Source organism: Rattus norvegicus, chromosome 1 (genome assembly GCF_021556685.1).
Source record: "Rattus norvegicus strain SHRSP/BbbUtx chromosome 1, alternate assembly SHRSP_T2T, whole genome shotgun sequence".
NCBI lineage: Eukaryota > Metazoa > Chordata > Mammalia > Rodentia > Muridae > Rattus > Rattus norvegicus.
In genome coordinates this window covers 182,646,426-182,669,048 of record NC_141534.1, presented here as the reverse complement: position 1 = coordinate 182,669,048, position 22,623 = coordinate 182,646,426, and the positions used below count along the sequence as shown (strand labels likewise).

General features: G+C 44.0%; 1 protein-coding gene across 50 annotated transcripts in view; it reads left to right on the top strand.

The window, feature by feature from the left end:
- The window catches only part of Sox6 (SRY-box transcription factor 6), a 608,765-nt gene extending 587,051 nt beyond the window's left edge, over positions 1–21,714 (top strand). For 40 of the 50 annotated variants that reach the window (XM_087657862.1, XM_087657680.1, XM_087657778.1 and 37 more), the window contains 3 exon segments: positions 2,971–3,204; positions 5,948–6,164; positions 15,331–21,714. In XM_087657862.1, the coding sequence (XP_087513988.1) occupies positions 2,971–3,204; positions 5,948–6,164; positions 15,331–15,634 (755 nt within the window). In that variant the 3' untranslated portion in view covers positions 15,635–21,714. 50 annotated transcript variants of the gene reach the window in all.
- The last annotated feature ends 909 nt before the right edge of the window (positions 21,715–22,623 follow it).

The window sequence follows — 22,623 nt, the reverse complement described above, 5'->3', positions numbered from 1 at the left end:
GGGAGAGGAGGAGGAAGCCAGGCAGACACATGGGTCCAGTGGATTGTAATGGACTTGAGCACAGCAGAGTTACCCCATATTAAAGTCACAGCTGCAGTTAGTATCTGGTCAGATATCAGGTCCAACTCATGATCTTAAGTTTTAGACTCCTTGGTAAGTCTCTTTTTCTGAAATCTTGGCTCTTCCTAACATTATTCCCCCATTTAAGATGTCACCTCCATTTTCTGCACACTTCTTCTAGGAGAGAAAGGAGGAGACAAGAAAAAGAGGGGGAAAGGGAGAGGGAGGGACGTGGACATAAATCCTCAAGTATTGCTGGTCGCTTTCTCCCTTTGCATTTTGCAGTGTGCACTGTGCTTCACTTTCCAATCTGGATCCATCCTTTGAGCCCTACGTTTCTGTGGGGCCGAGTGTAGGTAGGAGATGCTGCAGAGGACAAGGGGAGACTCTGGTGAAGGGAGACGCTGGCTACGTTATGTCCCTTGCAAGATGCATACTATTACAGAGCTCCTGAAGAAAAGAACAAGAAGAAGCTGAGGCTGTAATAGCCTGGAGGGGGTGGGACAAAAGTGGGACAAAGGAGAGAGAACTGGGCACATATCTGAAAGAATCCGTATTGGTAGAATATTTGGGATGTCTCTCTGGACTAAATTCTAAAATCTCACGATGATTTCTGTCAGTCTGTGGGAAGGTAAAGTGTCTCATGGCCACACAAAATGACACTGTAAAGGGAGAAGAGAGATGCTGGCTGTTGCTAGTAGAGAGGAAGCAACAGCAGCAAAAGCAGGTCTCGGGTGTTAATCACCTGTGGCATAATAGTTAACTTAGAACAATACTGCAATGTTCTCGCATCTGACATCACACAAGCCTGCCTCCGCCTATGTGCACACCTGCCAGTATATAAATGGCCATATCCATGTCACTTGTAAAGTAATGGCACCAAGGGCATCATCAATTACCGCAGTGACCCTCAGGAGAAGACACAGTTGTATCTGAATGAGTGTTTCGCTTCCAGAGTAATGCATGCCTTCATCTGGCCCAGCAGTCAGTGTGTTGCCCCGTGTTGATGGATACTGTCAGCTGGGAGCTACACTGCATTTCACTGCACAATAAACATGGCTGTCAAACCCACATAAAGTGAAATCAATTTATCCTGCATGGTCAGTGCATTTTAAATGAAATTAATGTACTGTGGGTTTGGTGGCAAAAAGGTAGCATATTAGTTATGCATCTCGGGATCTGAGCCTTTCCGAGTAAGGCATCATTCTGTCTAGTGGGCTTGAGGAAAGACGGTTTGTAAAATGCGTTATTTTTTTCATAATTTTCAGAAAGTGGCTTCACTGCCCCCCTTCCTGTTGACAGGAAAATTCACAATATTAGTGAAATTCTATCCTTTTTGCCTGTCTTTTGTTTTCTAGTAAATGATGACCATATTTTCCAAATAATAGCACCTTTTAATGTCCTAATTTATTACTGGCTTTGACACAAACAAATTGCTCCTTAAGCAAGGTATCTGGAACTAGGACAGAAGGGCCCAAGATTGATGGGGTGTGCTGCCTGCACTAAATAGATTGTTCTAGAAGATGAAGGTGTTGGTTTTAATGTATACTGAACTTTGGGGGGCAGTATTTCTAGTTTGTGTAGTGGGAACACTGGCTAAGACCACCAACTGTGCTCAAGTCACATTTTACCATAGCTCTCAATCAGTTATTCAGTAGTTAATACAAATCAAAGCTCCTGTCAGGTGTCACACTTATGTGCAGATGAAAATGCAAGAACCTTGTTCACTCCTTCATTTAAGACATATTACTAACCAGAGTTCTGTATGCCAGACGCATCACCAGATCTGAGTCCAGCTGCAAGTAAGCCTCAGCCCTCACTCCGGCCTCAAGGAGCTGCCCATCCTGCGTGCTAATCACTTAGGTCTTCACAAAGTGTCAAAGACAAGGAATTTAGATACGGTTTCATAAATAATAATCAACAGAAATATATCAGGACTCTTGAAGCAAGTATTTCTTAGTCTATTATTTTTGCATATGAATTGAAGACCAATTACCTTTTACATAATGAATATTTACTATGTTGTTTGGGAATTACTAATATACAAGTATGAAAATAAGAGAGTCTCTAACTTCCGGGATTTCACATTCCTGAGCTGGAGTGGAAAGGCCAGAAGGAGACAGTCACATAAACAGTAGTTACTTCAGGCCATGAGCTTGGCGTCCAGAGTCAGGGCATCCTATATGGAGGTCCTCACCATCATGGCTACACCTGGAGCCTGAGTGTCCTTCCTGACTGCCCTCATCCCTTCCATCAGCTGAAATGTCATGTCTCCCATGCACGGGCTGAAAACTATCCTGCTGTGTATTCTCCTGGTGCCCTGCTAATGGCAGTCCTGAAGAACTTTCACAGACCCAGTAAGGTATAACTGTCCCAGATCGAGAGCTTCTTGAAGGCTTTATTTGCCTTTCTACCCCCAGTGCATAAGATGCCCTCAAAAGTGATTGCTCAGTGAGTACATTTCATTGAACTAATTTATTCCTGAAGCAGCAGCAATTGACCAGGACTTGAAGGACAGTGGGACCAGGGTGGAGGAGCAGAAGGCCTCTGGGAGGGGGTGGGGAACCATTTGGGGACACATATAGTTTGAAGTAGCAGATTTTTCTAATGGTTGATATGACTTTACTTTTGAAAAAAGCATTACATCAGGAGAGTCCACCAGATCACAGCCCCAGTCTTACCTGACTGTAGTGTATGGAATAGGACTGAACAACATGCAAAAATCAGTTCAGCCTACTCTGACGCTGTGTCAGAAAGGGCTGTGGAAACATTGTTGAAAACTGTCTGTTTCTAAAAGGTCCTTGGAACAGAAGATGGGCCAGAGGACAGCAGATAAGCCAAGCAGAAAAGTGTGAAATGCTCTCATTATAACCCTTTTCTCATCTTGTTCTTCCTGCCCTGACATTATAGGAAGCAAAGCAATGAATGGCTCTGCAGCTAAACTACAGCAGTATTATTGTTGGCCAACAGGCGGCGCCACTGTGGCTGAAGCACGCGTCTACAGGGATGCCCGAGGCCGTGCCAGCAGCGAGCCCCACATCAAGCGACCAATGAATGCGTTCATGGTTTGGGCAAAGGACGAAAGGAGGAAAATTCTTCAGGCCTTCCCTGACATGCATAACTCCAACATTAGCAAAATCTTAGGCAAGTGCTGCAGCCCAGCCGGCACCGATCTCTTATGCCACGAGGAGGGTAGGGTGGGTGTAAGGGTGTGAAGCAGGGGCAGAAGTTAGCCTTCAAGAGAAGCCCATTGGCAGAGAGCAAGTGAAACTTAACCAACTGCCCATAGCAGCCCTGGTTATTTTCTCTCAGAATGCTACCACACCACAGTTCAGGTGAAGGGATGTTTTATCTACTAAGACAAGGCCTGTAAATGTTCTTCCTGAACAGAATTATCATCAGGGTAAGCCTGGCTAAAAACTTTACTTTAGAGCTGAATTTCTTAGAGTAATGGGCTTACATTGTAAATTTAGTGATTATTGAATGAGGTCACAGAACTCACAGGGACAGGCTACTTAAGGCTCTTACCTGGCTTTTTAAAGCCATATTTTTCAAGGCAGCCTTGCAAACACAGACCCTACAGCCCAGGTTCACATGGTCCACTGGCAGATTTCACCAAGTACTAGCAGTACCCCTGCCCCCAAATGGTGTGAAACTCACGGGGTGTGGAACAGTGCCTCTAAGGATAACTTGAAGACTTTTAAACTAAAGCTACATTTAATCTGACTCTGTATGCCCAGTTCACATTTCATAGCCAGGAACCTCAGGGTAGAGTCCTGCTTTGCCTGCGTCAGCCTCCAGATTCCCAAGCTTAAACTCTATTCCATCAGGGTAAGCTCTCCTAGCACAGATTGTACAGTTTGGAGCTGTTGTGCTCAACATATTGAACATATTTTATTCAACATGCAGCATTACAGTCAACATGCTTCCTCTTCTGAGAGAAGAAACACAGACGGCCCTGTTCTGTTCAAGCTGCCGCTGTAGAACAGAACCCCAAGGAGCTGCCGGGAAGCACCAGGCTTAAACTGTGGCTTTAATTCTTTAAATGTTTTGTTCAAGAGCAATAAATATTTAACCTGAGTAAATGCCAGTGATCTGGGCACACACAAATACATGTGTTTTGTCACAAAATAAATGATTTGACTTGATTCTAAGACATTTTGAGGCAGGAGCCTCTAAGAAAATTTAAAACATACCTTGTACCAAATAGGGGTAGAATGTGGAAACACCGGTTTTTTTACTTTGTTGTTGTTGTTGTTACTTTTAAATTTTATAGCAAATATTAAATGTCATTCCCATTTAGATTAATTTCAGTTTTAGAGTTTCAGAAGTAGACAGGGGGATGATACTCTTTTTTTAATTTAAATACCTCTCAGGCTAAAATGTTTCTAATGGACAGAAAATATCTACACATAAGCATTTTTTTTCTAAATTCAAAGACATAAAAGAAATCAATGTTACTCCAGATTCACAGCTGCTGATAACTTCGTGTTTGTTCCTTTCCGTTTGGATAGAGGCATTTGTAAGCTTTGGGATGGGCACAGACACCCTCCCTTTGCATCTTGGCAGCCTTGAAGAATTCCTATTATTGATACACATCCTGTGAAGACATTATGAGCAACTTAAAAGTATACCATTAAAATGTAAACCATTAAAATGTGCATTTCGCATTTCCAGGGTACCAGGCTTCCTAACCTGGGACCCTATACTGCTGGCAGCCAGCATATCGAGCTGATTTGGCATAGCCGATGATCATGCAACCACCAGGAAAGGATGGGACACAGTGAGAGCAAACTAGGGTATTGATGGCTACTGAAACTGTGTGTATGACCTTGCCATTTGTTTATGTGTGAAAATCACCAGTGAAGAACTGCTAGCATCCAGTCTTCACAGCTGCGACCACTTTATCCACCAGACACAAAAATGCAATTCAATACATGTAAAAAAATCCCTTCTGTTAAGTGTTTAGATAATTCTTTGTAAACAATATTAGAGAAAGGAATACTTTTCCTTCTTCCTGTATAAACCATACTTTAAAAAAAATCTGTGCTTTTATTAGTTCCTCTTTGAGAGATTATTTATAGAATTTAAGAATGGGGCATATGGCCCTAGCTGCACCTCCATGGATACAGACTTTTAGGCAGAGGTGTATGTTCCTCGGTGGCAAGGGGATGGTGCACGGGATGGTTACTGTACGGGTAAAAATCTAACATTTGCCTGAAGATGCTTGCAGTGTGGGAGGGGTCTGAATTTCTGAGACCAAGAGAAGCTCTCTGAGAATGTGGTCAGTCAAGTATGCCTTGAAAATTTGTGCTGTTAACCCTTTAGGAGAGGGAGAGAGAGGGAGAGTAGGAGAGACAGGTAGAGGCTGAAAGACAGGTAAGCAGGGGAGCTCTTGGCTACAGTAGCAAAGTCATTTTAAAATTGCACAGCAGGGCTGGTGAGATGGCTCAAAAGGCAAAGGTGCTTTCTGACCTAAGTTCAATCCTCAGAATGGATGTCAAAGTGGAAGAAGAGAGCCAATTTCACAAAGGTGTCCTCTGACCCACTTGTACACCTGTGCACACACACAATCATGATAATATTTTGTTTAAATAGCATATCACCAGCCACAAAACATTGAGAAAAAAATACAATAAATACTGTCTTTTTCCCTTTTTTTTCTTTTTCCTCTTTTTTTCTTTCCTTCTTTCCTTCTTTCTTTCTTTCTTCCTTTCGGGTGGGAGGTGGGGTCTGTGGTTCAAAGGACAAGTCAGGAGGCTAAGTGGTGTGTAGTAAAAGGAGCTCCTGAGCAAAATCTGTGAATAGGAGATATGGCCTAGGTCTGGAAGATGCCATATCCCTGTGACCACTTACTTACTTACTTCTCACTTATTCTCATGTTTAGGATCTCGCTGGAAATCCATGTCCAACCAGGAGAAGCAACCTTACTATGAAGAGCAGGCCCGGCTAAGCAAAATCCACCTAGAGAAGTACCCAAACTACAAGTACAAACCCCGGCCGAAGCGCACGTGCATTGTGGACGGCAAGAAGCTCCGGATCGGGGAGTACAAGCAGCTGATGCGCTCACGAAGGCAGGAGATGCGACAGTTCTTCACTGTGGGGTAGGTGCTCCCAAGTGCAGCCCACTCTCCCTTCCCAAGAAAGGATCACAGGGCGCCCTTGGCATGTGTATTGGGAAAGAGGTTGGTGGAGGAGGGGCTGTGACACATGGAGGGTATGACTGTGAGACTCTGCTGTGTCACCAGCCTACAGCTGGGCTCTTGTCCCTAGTCTACATGTACATAGTGATGACAAGTCGTCCATGCTCACCGAGATAGCCAGTGCCCACACACAGAGCTCCTGGTAGTTTATTTACACAGACACACAGGGAGGAAAAGTAAAAACTGACTTAGAAATCCCCACAGCTTCCCGGCTTCTCTGGTGGTGCTTCTGACTGCATTCACAACGATCTGCTTTTGTTGTGGGATCTGCCACAAGATAATTGGCCTTGACATTGGTTAGAAGACCTCATTTTTGGCATCATATCCAGAACTCCTGTTGCAGTAAATTATTCTGTGGTGGAAGCAGTAACAATGTGGATTTTCTTGCTTGAATCAGAAACTGGGCATGTTTTTGATATCTCCAAGTCTGATTTCATGTCATTTTGTTTAAAAATTAGGTAATAGATTTCTGGTATAAATTTCAACTTGGCTGACGGGCTGTCTGCATTCAAAAGAGGCCCCTCCTAACCACAGTAGTCAGGATAAGTGGGGCAGATGGATGCCTAGAGATTCCAGCACACAGACCCTTAGCAGCCTGTGGGGGTGGAAACCCCAGGACCACTCTGGAGACAGAGGCTGAAGCAGCTACAGCCAAAGGGAGAATCCTGGAAGAGAGATGAGAGAGAGGAATGGAGCAGGCAGAAAGGAAGCCGCACTAGCTGGCCCTGTGAAGAGCAAAGGAGAGCTAAGCATGTGTCTAAAGGGTAAACTTAATTCCAGAAGTGAACAGAGTTCAACCTAGAGGTCCATGAAGGAGCCTAGGAATGCGCTGCACCAGGCTCCTGGAGAAAACTGGGGCTGGGAGTCTGAAGAAAAGCTGGTCCTGTCACCTACCAGGGCAAGGGCCTTTCTTTTGCCTAGCTTCCATTTCCTCACATACAAAATGGGAGGAATGATAGCAGGCATACTGTACAGCTGCTGAGACAATTCAAGATGGCAGAACTCTTAGAAGTCAGTACTGTGTATGGTGCCTCTAAACCTAGCATCACCATTTTTGACTTCCTAGGTATCTGCTATACCAGCAAAAATATCATCCTGGTTCCCCTATGAGTTCAGAGACTGTGTAGGGATAAAGAAAATTGTCCCGCCTTAATTGAAGATTCCAACATACTAATAAATGAAGATGTGACAAAATAGGCTTACCAAATACCTCCGTGCTAGGAGCGTTTGCATCTTTTCAAATAATGCTTTTAACACAAAATACAATGCGATGTAATTTGACCATTCACATGGTAATGAGAGGGTTTATGAAAAATACAGGTTCATAGTGCCCTTTCAGTAGGATAGTCATTTGAACACAATACAAACTTAAGACTGCATGATAAACATCTTGTTTTAACCTGATACTGCATCCCTGAAATTGTGTTTATCTTTTGAAAAATTTAAATTTGAGAGCTTTTGTGATTCCTGACCTTCTCGTGGCCCTGTGTGCTGAATGATACTTGGTGGGTCTCTTTGACCACAGTCTCAAAGGTTATTCAAAGTACTCTTTTGTTTCCTATACTTACTTGAATAGATGAGTTGTAGCAATGTCATTTACCTCAGTCTTCTTTGCTGAGGTACATTAAAATGGGCCTATATCCAAATACCACAACACGAACTGGTGCAGACTTATAGTCTATCTTATGCAGTCAAACATAATAGATTGGTAACTCCCTGAATGTAGATGACTTGGTAACATGTGCTGTTTATTGGATGCCTAGACTGCACTAGGTGTTTTCATAGATCCAAGTCACACTACCCATAGTCCTCTAAATAAGATACAGGAACTAAGGTTAAAAGAGTTCTTGTGGCTCTCTATGTTGAAGAAACATCAAAGCTCAACTCTAGGTCTTTGCCTCTGCCATCTCAAACAGCAAAGAAAGTCACTTTACCATGTCCCCTCAAAAGGCACCTCCCAAGCTCTTCTGGGACAGACATAAGCATAGCTGTTTGGTTTGCTAAGGGCTCATGGACCTTGAAACCAGTGTGGTGTATGACTGTGGGATGTACTGATAAAAGAAGCTGGGAGTTCAAGGGTTAAGCTGCTCCTAACAGTGCAGGAAGAGCTGTTAAGGAAGGGTGCTTTAGTGTATAGAATGAATAGGGCTTCCAAATGGCAGGCAATGACCAGAATGGCCCATCCTCAATCTGCAGTGCTGAATATGTGTGTCTCTCTGCCCAGTTCCGGGAACATCTGCTACATAAAGCTAGGTATTACCCCTACTCACCGATTCCTATTTTCTTCTAAATAGTTAAGTCTGATAGATTGGTAAGTCCCCAAGGTTCAACTTTGGAAATTGATCTTCATTAGCTGTAAGGTTATAACCAGAGGAACAGAAAGCAAAAGAAACAAAAACTCAAAGATCACTATTGACGTCTTGATGGGGCAAGATCAATTTTTATAGCTGATTTTGAAAGACATGCATCCCTTTTGAGCCAATAACACCACATACATTACTTTATATTTTTGTGCATTTAAATGACTGTAGAGCTATAACTGATGAGTTAGATTTTTTTTAAAACTTAGCTATCGCAAAAAGAATTCTGTCAGTACTATGTAATAAGAGTCCCCACCCCTTGCCTGAGATTTAACTCCTTCAAATGGTAGATTAAGTATCAGAGTTTTTGTGATTATTCTGTGAATACAGAATTGATATTCACTGAGACCCAGGTAGCTATAATGATATATTTTTCTTGTGAATCATTACTAAAGCTGCTCTTTATTTGGAAATACGTGTAGCAATTTAGCTTTGAACTTGTGGGGAATTACATAGATTCTGAAGACTATCCATTGGGGATGACGTTTTAAGCAACCACAGTGGAAAGGTATTGAATACTCACAGTATGCCATAGGCTCTGCCGAGTGAAGAATATAAGCTGTTGAAAATACATCACTTATATTAGATAGACACCATCACTATTTGAGGAATGACAGGCACAGTGTAGATGAGAAACCACTTGTTCAAGGGAAATGAGTTAGGGGTATTGATATTTAAGTTAGGCTGACGTGGGTAGAAAGTACTTCTGCCTTAACCTTGTGTGCCCCTCACAGTTAGAGCCCAAGTAGGACAGTACTGAAGGCATTGACTCCGAGACAGAGGTTCCAGCTCCAATGCCTTTTCCTCCCTGGACCAGCAGGTGCTTCTCATTGCTCCTCAGAAGCCACCACTTGCCCTTAGGATACTTCCTTAATTTCTCTGCCTGTCAGTTTTCTATATGTAGAATAAGGATGACCATAGCACCAATAACATGAGTCCCTCTGAAGATGGAATGGCTTAGCATCTGGAAAATGCAGACATGTTACTCTTAAAAAATAAAGCTGTGTCAGGTATTTATTTTGTACTATTTTAAAAGCATTATTTCCCCAGTTAATTGTGGCCTAACTGATATAGAAATCTGTAGGGAGACGTCTTCCTTACTGGACGAGGTAGGCGTTACAGAAATCTACCATCTCAGTCTTAAATCTAAAGAAGTCAAATAAAGCCTGTAAGACACGGGTAAATGCTGGCTCTTCTGTTTTCTGCACCAACCAGTAAGGAAGCAGCTTAGAACTCTCAATAGATAATGTGAGAAGACTGCTTGTATTTCCACCCCTTCCTACAACATCAGCCTCAGAGCCATACAACCCACCTCACATTCTCACAAACGGAGCCCTGATGCTTCTGAAAGCCACAGGGCTTCTAGAGTATAAACACATAGTCCTTTTATATTTGGGAAAACCAGATGATTCCAGAACTACTCTGGGGATTTAAGAACCTTGCCACAGTGCTGAGCTCTCTCCAGCCCAGGTAATACTCTGCTCTGTCAGCTGCGTGCAAACACTGCCAAGGTATCTTCAGCTTCTGTTCTGATGTATATGTTTGTTATTTGCAGAGCCCAACACTTGCCAGCTACCCCTGTCTGTGAAATCTGCAGAGTTTGAATTTTGACTTTGAAATTGATCTGTAAAGGAAGGAAAAGGGCTTTCTAGGAAAATGATTCCTGATAGACAGTGCTTGATGCTGTTGGCTGATTTTTTTTTTTTTTTGGTTTGTTTATTGACTAAGCAGTCACTTGCTAAGGGCCTATTAGATATCAGCAAGATTTCCAGTTCTGTACTAAATCACCAAAGCATGAAGCATTGTTTGTATAGACAAGAGGTTTTTTTTTTTGTCTTTTGACACATTTAATGGTTAGACAAGCCAGACAATGTATAACTGTGTTAGCTGATAATAGTTTGTCACATCAGCCACACCATAGGTGGTGCCCACACATAAAGCATGATAAAATGCTCATCCAGACACACAGACAGGAATAACTGAAGCCCAGGAAGGGAGTCTCCTATGCAGTAAGACCAGACCAACCGCAGGCACCCTGGAGGGAGGGCCTTGAGGTTTGAGAAGGTCTGGCTAGTCGAGAGTAAATTCCTGACTACAAATAAAGGAATAAAGGAGTGGTGTGTGTGAGGGAGGAAATGTCAGATGCAGTAATCTGGAGGAGGCCATGGAGAAAGTGGAAGGTAGGCTGGGTGGAGGAACAGCAAAAGCCAACGTTCTTCAGCTCAGACTGGTTATGTGCACGTAACTGTTTGTTTGTCTTAAGTCTCCAAGACTAAATAGTAAGATGAGAGAACCAGAGTAGCATAGCTTTAGACTTTATCCCCACAGAATCTGGTGAAGCCACAGAAGAGTCTTAAATCTTCTGTGTTTCATGTCACCCAGCAGCCTTGTAATCCTTAGCACATCCACTCAGGCTCCTGGAGGGCTGGTATGCTGCCTCCCAAGGGAGCTGCTTCCTTTGGGAAACCTCCAGTACCGGAAGGTTCTTCCTTCTTCAGGGCTCTGAAACCTGCCTGCTGACTTGCGGGTTAGTCCTGCTCATCTGGTCTGGTCACCTGTTTATGAGGACAATCATTTCGCCTTTAAAGATTGTTACATCCTCTTCTTTGTCATTGTCCCTCCCAGACTTCTAGTCCCATAGCTTTTCTTGTCTGCAATGTCTTGTCTTTTCTTTTTCGGAGCTGGGGACCAAACCCAGGGCCTTGCGTTTGCTAGGCAAGCGCTCTACCACTGAGCTAAATCCCCAACCCCCCCTTATGTTTTCTCATTGGGTTTCCCTCCCATTTACCCGTTTGTTCCCTCATGCAGTAACTTGACATATTCAGCAGGGATTTACTGAGTGTGCCCTGTGCTCAGGCCTTGTCTGGGCTCTGCGGCTATGTTAGTGGAGAGTCCTATCCTTGCAAAGCTTATATTCTAGTGATGGAAGAAGCCAGACAGCCAACCAATGAGTGAAGGAGAGTATAAATGCCTTCAGAGAAAAGTAAACTAAGGACTAAGGACGGAAAGAGGCAGGGTGCTGCTGGGGTTCCAGTGCTCAGGGGAGCCCCAGGACATTTTCCTAAGAGAGACAACAAAGACCCAAGTTGGTAAAAAAGCAAGCTCTGCCAATACCAGGCAGAGAAGGCAGCAAGCCCTGAGGACCCCAGCCATAACTTTGCCTAGCTTATTTAGGGACAAGGCAGAGGGAATAGGTAGAAGGAACAGACATCAGAGAGATGATAGAGAGCCAAACTGTAAAAGACTTTACAGGCCATTGTGAAGTCGGGTTTTACTCTAGGCAAATAGAAAAGGCTTTGAAGAATTAAAAACAAAGCAAAACAAAAGATGCTGAGCCTTGGCCTGAGCTTTGAGAGGATCACTCCAGACACTGTTGGGACTTGTCTGAGGAGGGGCAGCTTGTTGCAAAGAGGCTGGGCTCCTAGGATAAATCATAGTTGAATTGATGGTGGTTGAAACCAGGTGTGTAGGAGTAGAGGTGCCAAGAAGTAGATAGATGCTAGATATTTTCCCAATGGAGAATCAACATGATTTGCTAATGGATTAACTGTAACTGAAAGAACTCTTACTAAGGATTGGCTTAAGCAATTGAAGGTTGCTTGTCAAGATCAGAATGGCCACATGAAGGTTGGAGAATGAGCAGAATTCTCTGAAATCCAGAGAATGAGCAGGGGTTTGGTTTTACATCTGTATGACTGAGATAGTCCTTAGCATCCACATAAAAGAACACACAAGTGTGTGTGTGTGTGTGTGTGTGTGTGTGTGTGTCTGTGTCTGTGTCTGTGTCAATGTGTCTGTGTCTGTGAGTGTGAGGGGGTGGAAACAGAGGAAGGATTGAAAGAGAGAGAGGGAGAGAGAGAGAGAGAGAGAGAGAGAGAGGAGTTCGTTTAGGAGGGATGTACTTGCTAGAGATACAAATATTGCATGGTCAGCATGCAGATACTGTTTAAAGCCACAAAACTGGATGGGAATCAAGCTGACTTTGGATTAAATAGTTTGGAGATTGTTGACGATCTCCTCCTGAGTTGTTTCAGCACAGGATTGCAAGGAACCAAAATGGGTCTAAGGAAGAACTGAGCAGCAGAAATGGAGAGAGACTGAGTTTTGTTTTAGAACATCGGAGAGGTGGAACAGCAGCTAGAGAGGAGGGGAGAGTAGACATGATGATGTAGATGGGAAGAGACCATAGCTAGAGGGAATCCTTAGTACGCCATGAAAAATAGGTCCAGAATGCCAGGAAGAGGCCTCCCTGTCAGATTATAGACTTAACTAAAAAAGTTGCACAGTGCAGGTAGAGGGTTGGACTCAGAGATGTGAGCAAGTCAGTTCAATGGTGGAAACTTCCAGAAAGTCTCATCTACTGCACCTAGTTCCCCTGTCATACAAAAAAAAAAAAACCCACATTGTCCACTTAACGTGAGAAATCATATATTCGATGAGCATTGAAAGCAAGAGAAAGAAAGGAGTGCACTAGGAGAGTGCGCCATTCGCCATTCCCTATCTGGACAGCACCAGAGGCTCCTGCACAGCTCCTGTTTTAGCTGTAGAGAGCAGAAGCAGGGTAGTGCTCCGCCTAAGTTCATCTTAGTGCCTGGACTGAGCAGGGCGGGAGTGACTGACTCCAGAACCACTAGTAAAGCAATGGTTAGGAAGGTGGTAGGTAGGGCAGAGGCCTGGAGGGGAATACCAGCAGTGAGCCACAGAAGAAACCCAGTAATGGGGAAAACTTAAGTCAGGGGAGGGCTAGGCTTTGGGCACAATTTACATTTATTTAAGACATAGAAGTAAATGACATACAGATATTTTGCTTAAAATATTTCAAAAAACAGACATCTGTTTTTGTGAAAAGCATGTGTTTTTTGTATTTAAAGAAAATATTTGATAGTTTGTGTTGGGCTGCAAAGTTTAGAATGGCTGTCACATTAGGAAATCTGAAAAATGGGTCAATATTGAAGAAGAGTGTTTCCTTTACACTTGTAATTATGGCAATAATATTATATAGTATATATAAATATGTAAATATAAAGTATATGGTATAATTATCCATAGTACTTGCTGCTCTGGGCAGGTTAGCATAAAATTAAATTTGTGCTAATTTAGTTTTAAAAAATTGAAGCATATATTTTTAGAATTTGAGAGGGCAAGGTTTCATGTGATCTACGGATAGATCTAACGTCTCCTATTGCTTCCTGTGTCAGTCCCAGCTAGCCAGGTGCTGTTGAGTCTTTGGCTTATATCAATTCAGAGGTGATAAGACCTCGAGGGCTATGGTCATACTTGTTGAACAAAGGTGTATGTGTGTGTGTGTGTGTGTGTGTGTGTGTGTGTGTGTGTGCATGTTATAATCACACAAACATGGGTGTTATGTTAGCAAAGGGTTAAAGAATCGGGGATATCCCTCTGATGACTGAAGGTCATTAAGGCAGTGTGAGCACATATCTCGAGGCGCCCTGGCTTTTCTCCTTCTATAAACAAGGCTGGATACCTCTGTGAGGAAATAACACCCATTCTGTAGCGTCCCAAACCCGACAGACTGGCAACAAGTCTGCTTCATACACACGCATGACTTTCTGTGAGACTAAGGTGGATAGAAAGTCTTATCGATGTAGAAGAGCAATAAAAGAATTGTTCAAATGATGACTGACTAGACGCCTTAGCTACAAGGCAGGAGGACCTTCCAGAACACCCCTGACCCATTTTTACAAATGCATGAATACCAAGGCTCAGGAAGAGTTACTTCAGCGATGCTTGAGGGGAATGTTGACTGTAATTTGCTGCCCATAACTATTGAGGACCACTTGATAAACGATGGCTCAGGCACAGTATCTGGGTTGGGTAGGGCTTTAATCCTTGTGTCCTGAGTGAAAGGAAAGACACAGAGGCAGCTCTTACTGCCCAGGAGAGGCTGACCATCACAAGATCTGCTGGTTTGTTTGAACTGGGGACACAGTTTAAGGAGGTGATCTGGTGTGACTCAACTTGGCATCTGCTGGGATATCGCAGGAGCAGCAGCCTGGTGTCTCTGATCATTAGGGTGTAAAGCTCACTGCTCCTCACTACTGAGTTCTCCAGCCCCAGCCTCAGCCTCAGCCTCAGGGTTAGTGGTATCCAAGATGATTATTCTGGAAGGACCCTAGCCTGGAAAGTCCAGCTAAAGAAACAAGGACACATTAGAACAGAGGCAGAGTGAATCATTTGGCAAACAGGACTATTTGGGACTTGCCAGACCCTTTCCCATTTTTCTCTTTCATCCATAGTTCTCAAACCAAGTTGAAGATGACACCAACCCACTTAAGAGTATTATTACAACATGCCCATGCCTCCCAAGTATTTTTTTCTAAAAAAAAAAAAGCTGCTCTCTGGTCTCTTTTTTAAAATGGTCTCAGATGGACCTCTGTGGTCTTAACTGCAGCATTTGTGCCCAACCCAATGCCAAGTGTGATCTGAGCTCTGTGACATTTGCCAAGTTGAAGTCCTGCCTTTATGTTGTGAAACTGTCAGCAAATTGCTGCGTTGTATTATTTAACCACCAGCCACAGCATTAGGAGCAGCCAGGGATTCTTCCAAGAACATTTTTTGTCACTTCTGGCCACTTAGCATGTTACAGAGGGCCTGGTTTGGCAAATGTGGGTTAGGAAGTCCCGGGTCTCATGTGAGGACCTATAAAGATTCCCTCTCTCTTTCATTTTGTTTCTGAACCTATACAGGCAACAGCCTCAGATTCCCATCACCACAGGAACAGGTGTTGTGTATCCTGGTGCTATTACTATGGCAACGACCACACCATCACCTCAGATGACATCTGACTGCTCTAGCACCTCTGCCAGCCCAGAGCCCAGCCTCCCTGTCATCCAGAGCACGTATGGTATGAAGATGGACGGCGCGAGCCTGGCTGGGAACGACATGATTAATGGCGAGGATGAAATGGAAGCCTATGACGACTACGAAGATGATCCCAAATCAGACTATAGCAGCGAAAACGAGGCCCCAGAGCCTGTCAGTGCCAACTGAGGAGCTTTTGTTTGCTGAATTAAAACACTCTGACATTTCGCTCCCTTTCCCCAACAACAACAACAAAGTTCTTAAAGAGCCCGCATGCATTTGTGGCTCCACAATACATCAGCAGAATGGTCTTAATTGCTTCGTAACGTGTGAGACAGATGACGTTTTCCTGATTTTTCATAAACTTGAGTTTTTGTCGTTACCGTTACTGTTGTTGTTTATTTAGGTGAAGATGTATTAAATATGAGACACCGGGACTTGGAAACCTATCTCCGCCCATCGCCGTCTTACGAGTCTTACATTTCTGTCTTACTATTTTTCTTTTGGATGTTGACAAAGGGTTTAAGTTACTGTTTTAGATGGGGTTAAACATTCTCACTCAGGTATGCTGTGCCGGCTACAGGTTGTGAATGTGTTTTTATTCTGAATTACTTTAGAAAAATAACTGAGGGTTTCGTATTGTGAAACCGGACAAGTCCACGGCGTGAGCGGCTGCATATAGAACATGGTCAAAAGGCCTCGGAATTCCATTGTTTTTTTCCATGTGTAGAATTCAACTTTGAATGTGCCAAACTTTTTTCATAACTTTTGAATCTTAACTATTTTGAAAGTCTTACAGGAGACACTGCAAAGTCTTAGACAATCTTTGGCATCTTAAAATAAAATAGCAAACCACATTTTTTTTCCAGAAAATGGTGAAGTACTCAGGAATCTGGAGACAAGATATTGTAAGGAATGAGCAAGGCTACCACAGTGCGTGAACCCAATTGTGTTTGCCTATTGATGTGCCATCGGTGTGTGGCGTGGGTTGACATAGATCAGAGCAATCACCACAGCAGACACCACACGGTGGGCTCCCCTGTCTGAGACCACAGCAGACACCAACACGGTGGGCTCCCCTGTCTGAGACCACACCGGACACCAACACGGTGGGCTCCCCTGTCTGAGACCACCTCTCACTACATCCATTCTTCCTTGCCTTTTGCCCTGACATTCAACCTTAACACATTGTTCTCTTAAATAATTTATTCATTCCAGAATGTCAAGGGTCCACTTACTATTTATTTTAAAAATTATTGGTGGCATTAATTTAATATTTTTCCTTCCTTGCCCTTTAACCTCTTCTTCCTGCTGGATACAAAAGATGTACATAGCAACCTCGTGTCCCCAGAGTCCATGGAGACGTCTCTGAAGTGATGCTAGCCATGCATACATGGTTGTTTTTAAAAATGAGTGTATATCTGGCTGCAGGGTTGTGCATCTGCATCAAGATGTCCTACATTTAAACATGTATGCCCCCAGGAGTCACTGTGACCTCAGGTCTTTGACTAGAGTTTCTCCTTCATTCAGTTTTTCAGTAAACAGTAGAACCTGAGTTCCATTCAGCAGTGAGGGTCAGCAGTGGTTACTGCCAGTCAAGGAGCCTCTCACAGCCACTCTGAAGTCCAAGGGCCATGGGCCATACAGGAGTCTACATTGGAGCTGGCATGCTGTCACCTTTACTGAGCTACCTGGTCCCAGCTGGCACATCCATGGAGATCTTTGCAAAATCTGCAGGTTGTTAGACAATTTAAAGGAAAGACTGGGTGAAAGGAAAGCACAGGGAAGGGAAAGTACAGGTGTGCTGCCAGCTCTTAGGGGCACATGGCGTCTGGAGGTACCCGCCAGCTTCTCTGACGACCTGGTTTCTCAGTGTCTGTGAACGCTGCTGATCTGCTCCTGTTGCTCAAGGTGAGCCCTGGAGACATGCTGCAGGGCTGTGAGGGATCCAGGTTCCCTCTCCCATCTCCTAACTACAGGTAGTTCTACTAAGTTGTGAGTTTGACCATCCTAAAGCCAGGCCTGTTGCTTACAAGGAGCCTTACTCAGAGCCCTTCGGTAGGAGGTGTCAGTGAACAGTACAGCCTAGCATCTAAGCATCAGGACAAAGAACAGCTCCATCAAGAATTGAGCCATTTTGTCACTTGGGAAAAAGTAGTAAAACGTCATATTTATTTAAAGAGTGCTCCAGGCCATACCTAATAGCAATAAATATGGGTCTAGCCAAGAGATGACCAGCTGAGTCATTAGCTGTGAGTGCTCGCCATAAGCTGTTTAAGGTACTGCTAGGAATGTTTTGTTCTTAATATTATTAACGGGGTATTGGAACTTTGTTCTCGTACATTGTTTTCATATGAGGAGGAAGTCACTTTTCAAAAACAAGATGAGTATTTATTATGTCTTACTGATTTCTTGGACTCTCCTCAGTTTCTCCTCATGCTTCCCCACTTCTCTTTGGCTTCTGCTCTCATTGGTATGTTTGTTTCTGTTTTTGTTTGTTTGTTCTTTTTTTAAGGAAAAAACTGTGCTGCATAGGTAGGATGTTGTATGGCTAGCATTGAATTGTATGTAATTAATTTTGCACAAAGGCAAACATTTAGCATAGTAGTTAATTTTGTTTGTTATTATGACCATGCCAAAATAATATTCTGGGCTAGTAGAGAACAAAGGACTGTTCTTTAGGACTGAAACTTGATTTTACTTGTAGTAAGAAAAAGAAAAAGAAAAGGAAAAGAATCCCACACACTCACAGACGTTGTTTCGTACGTGTTACAAGCACTGGATATAAATGGTATTTTTATCACTGACTAATGTGAAACTGGTATGGAAACCATGAACAAAAGTCACCTGTTTCGACTCGTGTGGGCTTGCCTCACAGTTGCCGGATCTGAGTCATTTTTATGTCTTGTTATTTCATTTATTTATGCAAAATACATGTGTGTAGGAACACTCTGTGTCAGCTCCAGCTTGGCCTCAGCACTGGGGTTCAGTAACTTCTAGCCATATTCTCAAGTACAAAAGCTGTCCGGGAATGACTGGGTATGAGCGCCTCTTTCATTGGCTCAGACAGTGATGCTGTATTGAAATCTAAATTTTGTGCATACACAGTTTATTCTATTTATTAGCCACACTTGGCTCTAAATATCCATGGGGATGGAGAACGACGATCACAGAGATGACTTACACCAGTGGGGCTTAAGCAAAGTTTTATGACTTCACCATCTCATTTTTAGAGTTTTCTAATTGTGTAAATATAACATAGAAATAGAATTTATTTTTGGTTCATGAATTCCTAGTGACATATAAGTTATGTATCTTCTTTCTTCTGTTCTCTATTCATATGTGTTGCTCCACACTAAAAGCTGGCCGTCACAGTTAGTGTGGACAGAGAGTTATCAGCTCCAGCGAGGCAGCATCCATCCTCAGCCAAGACAGCAAGACCCCTAGCTGGTCCTCACACAGCCTGGAACCCACTGGCCCCAACTCAGACTCCCCATCTCCACATAGAGAGCTGCGGAGCTGCACACACTGAGTTTCCAGCAGAGTTGAAAGGAAGTCAGTTTGCTTTGGTAATCCAGACCCATCTGCCCAGATAGCTCTGTGGCCCTAGAATGGCAAGAAGCAGGGGTTGCATTTCAGAGGTAAAGATCTGCCTGCAAGGTTAGTATAAACCCCACAGCACCAGCCCAGGGCAATCCAAAGTCACCTTCTTGCAGTGTTCCGTTCCCCATTTTACACTAGCTTTAAATCAAAGGCCAGGTTTGTCTCCGTCAGAGCACTCACAGAATCGGGTCTTTCTTTACCAACTGGGAATAGCAGTACTGATAGCCTTCCTGCTAATGAACAGGGTCTATGGACTAGGAAGGAAGGGCAGAGAGGAAGGAATACAGGGACACAGAGAGAAGGTTCATCCATGGACATGAGAAGCCTAGTTGGCAACTTCTCTTCCTTGCTGGCAAATTCCAGGCCATGTTGTTTTCGCAAACACTCTCTCAACCTTTCAGGTTTGCATCACGCGGCATTTGATACCTTCTAGCCTGTCCTCAGTCTGCATTCCTTCTCCAAGGCCTGGTACTGACTCCCAGGACAGCTTCTAAATTCAGGTGTGGGCTCACAGTGCTATTCCACTTGTCAAATGCTGGCCTCCTCTGGACATTTGCCCTGTGTGAGCCGGGAGTGCTAAAAAAGGGTGTGATCCCTCTAGGGCTGACACCAGGCTCCTGCAGAGCTAGGCTGCATCTCTAGTATAAAGCCTCCTGAGCCAGGAGCTCAGTGTCAGGGATGACCACCTCCTTCAAGAGAAACATGGGCTGGTCATGCTGATGCCACCGAGGATGGTGCTGCTCTCCAGTCACTCACTTCCAATAAACTGACTTTACCAACTTCTTCGGGAAAGGCAACACACAGAACTTCATAGTTTTGAGCCATAGAAGTTCTGTACCAAGTGTCAACAACAGCAAAGATCTGTGTGTAGAAGATTCAGTTGGGATGATGGCTGGGTCTCTCTCTTTACCGAGAAAGCAGCAGCCGCATTGGCTGTGCCTTTGCTTGGCATGCACATTTCTAAGGCTCGGGCTGACACTTGAGTTCATTCTCCAAGTATAATGACAGCAGTGACCTTGCCTGTCCCACCTGCTCTGCTTTATTTAGGCCCTCTACCCCTGATGTGGCTTCCTCATGGGCAGGTATTCCTTCTGCCAATCACGTTTCTGATACCACACACGATCATGGGTCTGCACAGCAAAAGTAGATTGAAAGTCACAACACTGCAAGCATAGATCCTTTTTGTCCCCATCCTGTCCTTTCCAAACACCTATAAACTGGTACTCGAGGACAGAGGTGGAGTGAGGGAGGGAGGGATGGAGAGTCACGGCTTCCTGCAGATTCTTCTATTGACAAGGACGCTGGTGCAAAGTAAAGAGGTGACGTTTCTTGCTGGTCCTATGTCCACAGAACTGCAGGCGGAGAGCAGGGCTTCCATGGGTGGCACTTGGAGTCTGGGGAATGTGCAAACATGTAATTGCCATCGCCACACGTCGCAGGGATGCTGGTGTGCGTCCTCCATTGTCTTTCTTCATCAGAGAGCACTTACTCTCTCCCCTTTGAAACGCAGCCTTCGTTGTATCCCTCTCCAGCTTGTAGCACATTAGCATGTTTAGCACTCATTTTTGCTCATTCTTGTATTTGCCATGTACAATTCTGAATTACCTTATACAAGCCTCTAAGCTGTTACTACATAACTTATCTTACTGTAACTCTTTTCTTTGCCCATTGTAATTTGTTTGTGATGTATATTGTGAGATTGTATTCTATGTTAATTTAATCAGCACAACTCACTGACATGCTGGACTGACATGCTGGCTGCTGTTTTGAAGTGTAAAGCTTGTGCAGGGCTGTCCGGACAACTACAACTCTGTTGTCAAGGTACTGTGCATTGGTTCCCATAGCAACACTGTGGGTGTGACCCTTGAAATTCTAGGGACATTTAGCACACCCTCCAGCAAATTTTAAGTGCAGATTTTCTTTGTTGAAACTCTATGAATACCACAGGTACCTATGTGGCCCATGGCTGGTAACTATTTTGGGCAATTAGAAAAACAAACAAGCATTAAAAAAATAGTGTCTATTGCTGCTTTGAATATGTTTGAAAGTCTGAAAATGTAAATAGTTTATCAAAAAAAAATCTTGTACAGTCCAGTGTAAAGTTTTTAAATGACCTGAAGGGTTACCATCACAGCTTTCGCACACTCTCCTCTGGATAGTGATAAAAAGAAGTTTGCTAAGGACTTAAAGAATTGGAAAAAAAAAAAACAACAGAATCTCTTCCAACAGAAAGGAGTGGCTCATGGCCCCTAGCTTTGTCACATACACAGACCTCTTGGATCTTGTTGGACAGTATTGGCATGAGACAAACTCAGCATGGAACACCCTCCAGTGGGACTTGTTCAGGGCTTTCCTGCTCTGCCTCACGATTAAGGGACAGGATGAGATAGAAAGGCACGCCGTCTTTGTCTATCCTGGAATATGTTGGCACCTTAGCTACTTCCCCCCTTTGCACAAGGTGCTTTCCCGATCTGTGTTAGACACGCCATCTTGGGTGATGATGTATATGCCATGAGAGGGCTCAGGCCCGCGGGGAGTGTCTATAGGAACTGCCTATTTATGCTCATTTACCTCAAGACTGTCCTCTACCCTAAACTAGTTGTCATCACTCCATCTTTTGTACTGCTGTTGACACTTACCAATTAAAGATAAATTTTGTTTTATGACCTCCGTGTTTGGCTTAGTCTGTGCCCTGAAACCCTTCCTCCACAGAGTACAGCAAGACCCAAACTTATAGACACCTTCTGCCAGAGCCTGGAGGCCCCAAGCTTCCTACGCAGTGTCTGCCTGAACCCACTGTAGGGAGGAGGGGGCTGGCTTGGCAGCTTCTCAGCCCTTCACCTGCTCCTTCTCATGACCCACACATCACTGCAACAAGAAACACTTGTGGCTTTTGATAGGGGGAAGGAGCAGGTGTGGATTCTTCAAGAAAAGATGAGCAGGGAAATCATTCCCTGTTGCCTGACTTCTTTCTGAGAGTGAAGGAGCTGGACAAAGGTCAAGGCCCTGGGCACCAGCTCCCTAAGCAGAGCAACTTGCTTTGCATGGGAGTGCTGAGCTGATGCCTGGTGGCTTCTGCCTTCTTCAGGAAGCTCCTTCTATGGTTGATTGCCCACTAGTGGGAACTTCTGCTCCCAGTAATAATGACTTTTAGGGTGTTTACAGACAATTCCATGGGGCTCAGAGTCTCAGGGGCCAGAGTAGGTGGGCCTTAAAGTAGACTTGTCAAATCAAAGCTAGATCAGGCCAGAGTAACGGAGAGTGAGGGCAAGGGACCCAGGCTTCTTTTCTTGGTATTCTCTGTACAAAAGTCCTCCTCAGAGAGAAGTCAGGAGCCTATGAAACTATCCCAAGCAAGTTGGCACAAGCTGGTTAAATCTAGACCTGTGAATCGCAAGGCCTCCTTCTAGCACCCAAAGGCTTTTGCTGGTTTGTTTTCTGCTCTTTTGGGTTTTTGTTTGTTTGTTTTATCTAGGGTTTCATGTAACCCAGAGTGACCTGAAACTTACTCTGTAGCCCAGACTGGCCTTGAACTCCTAAGTACTGAGGTTGTACTCACATGCCACCACGCCCAT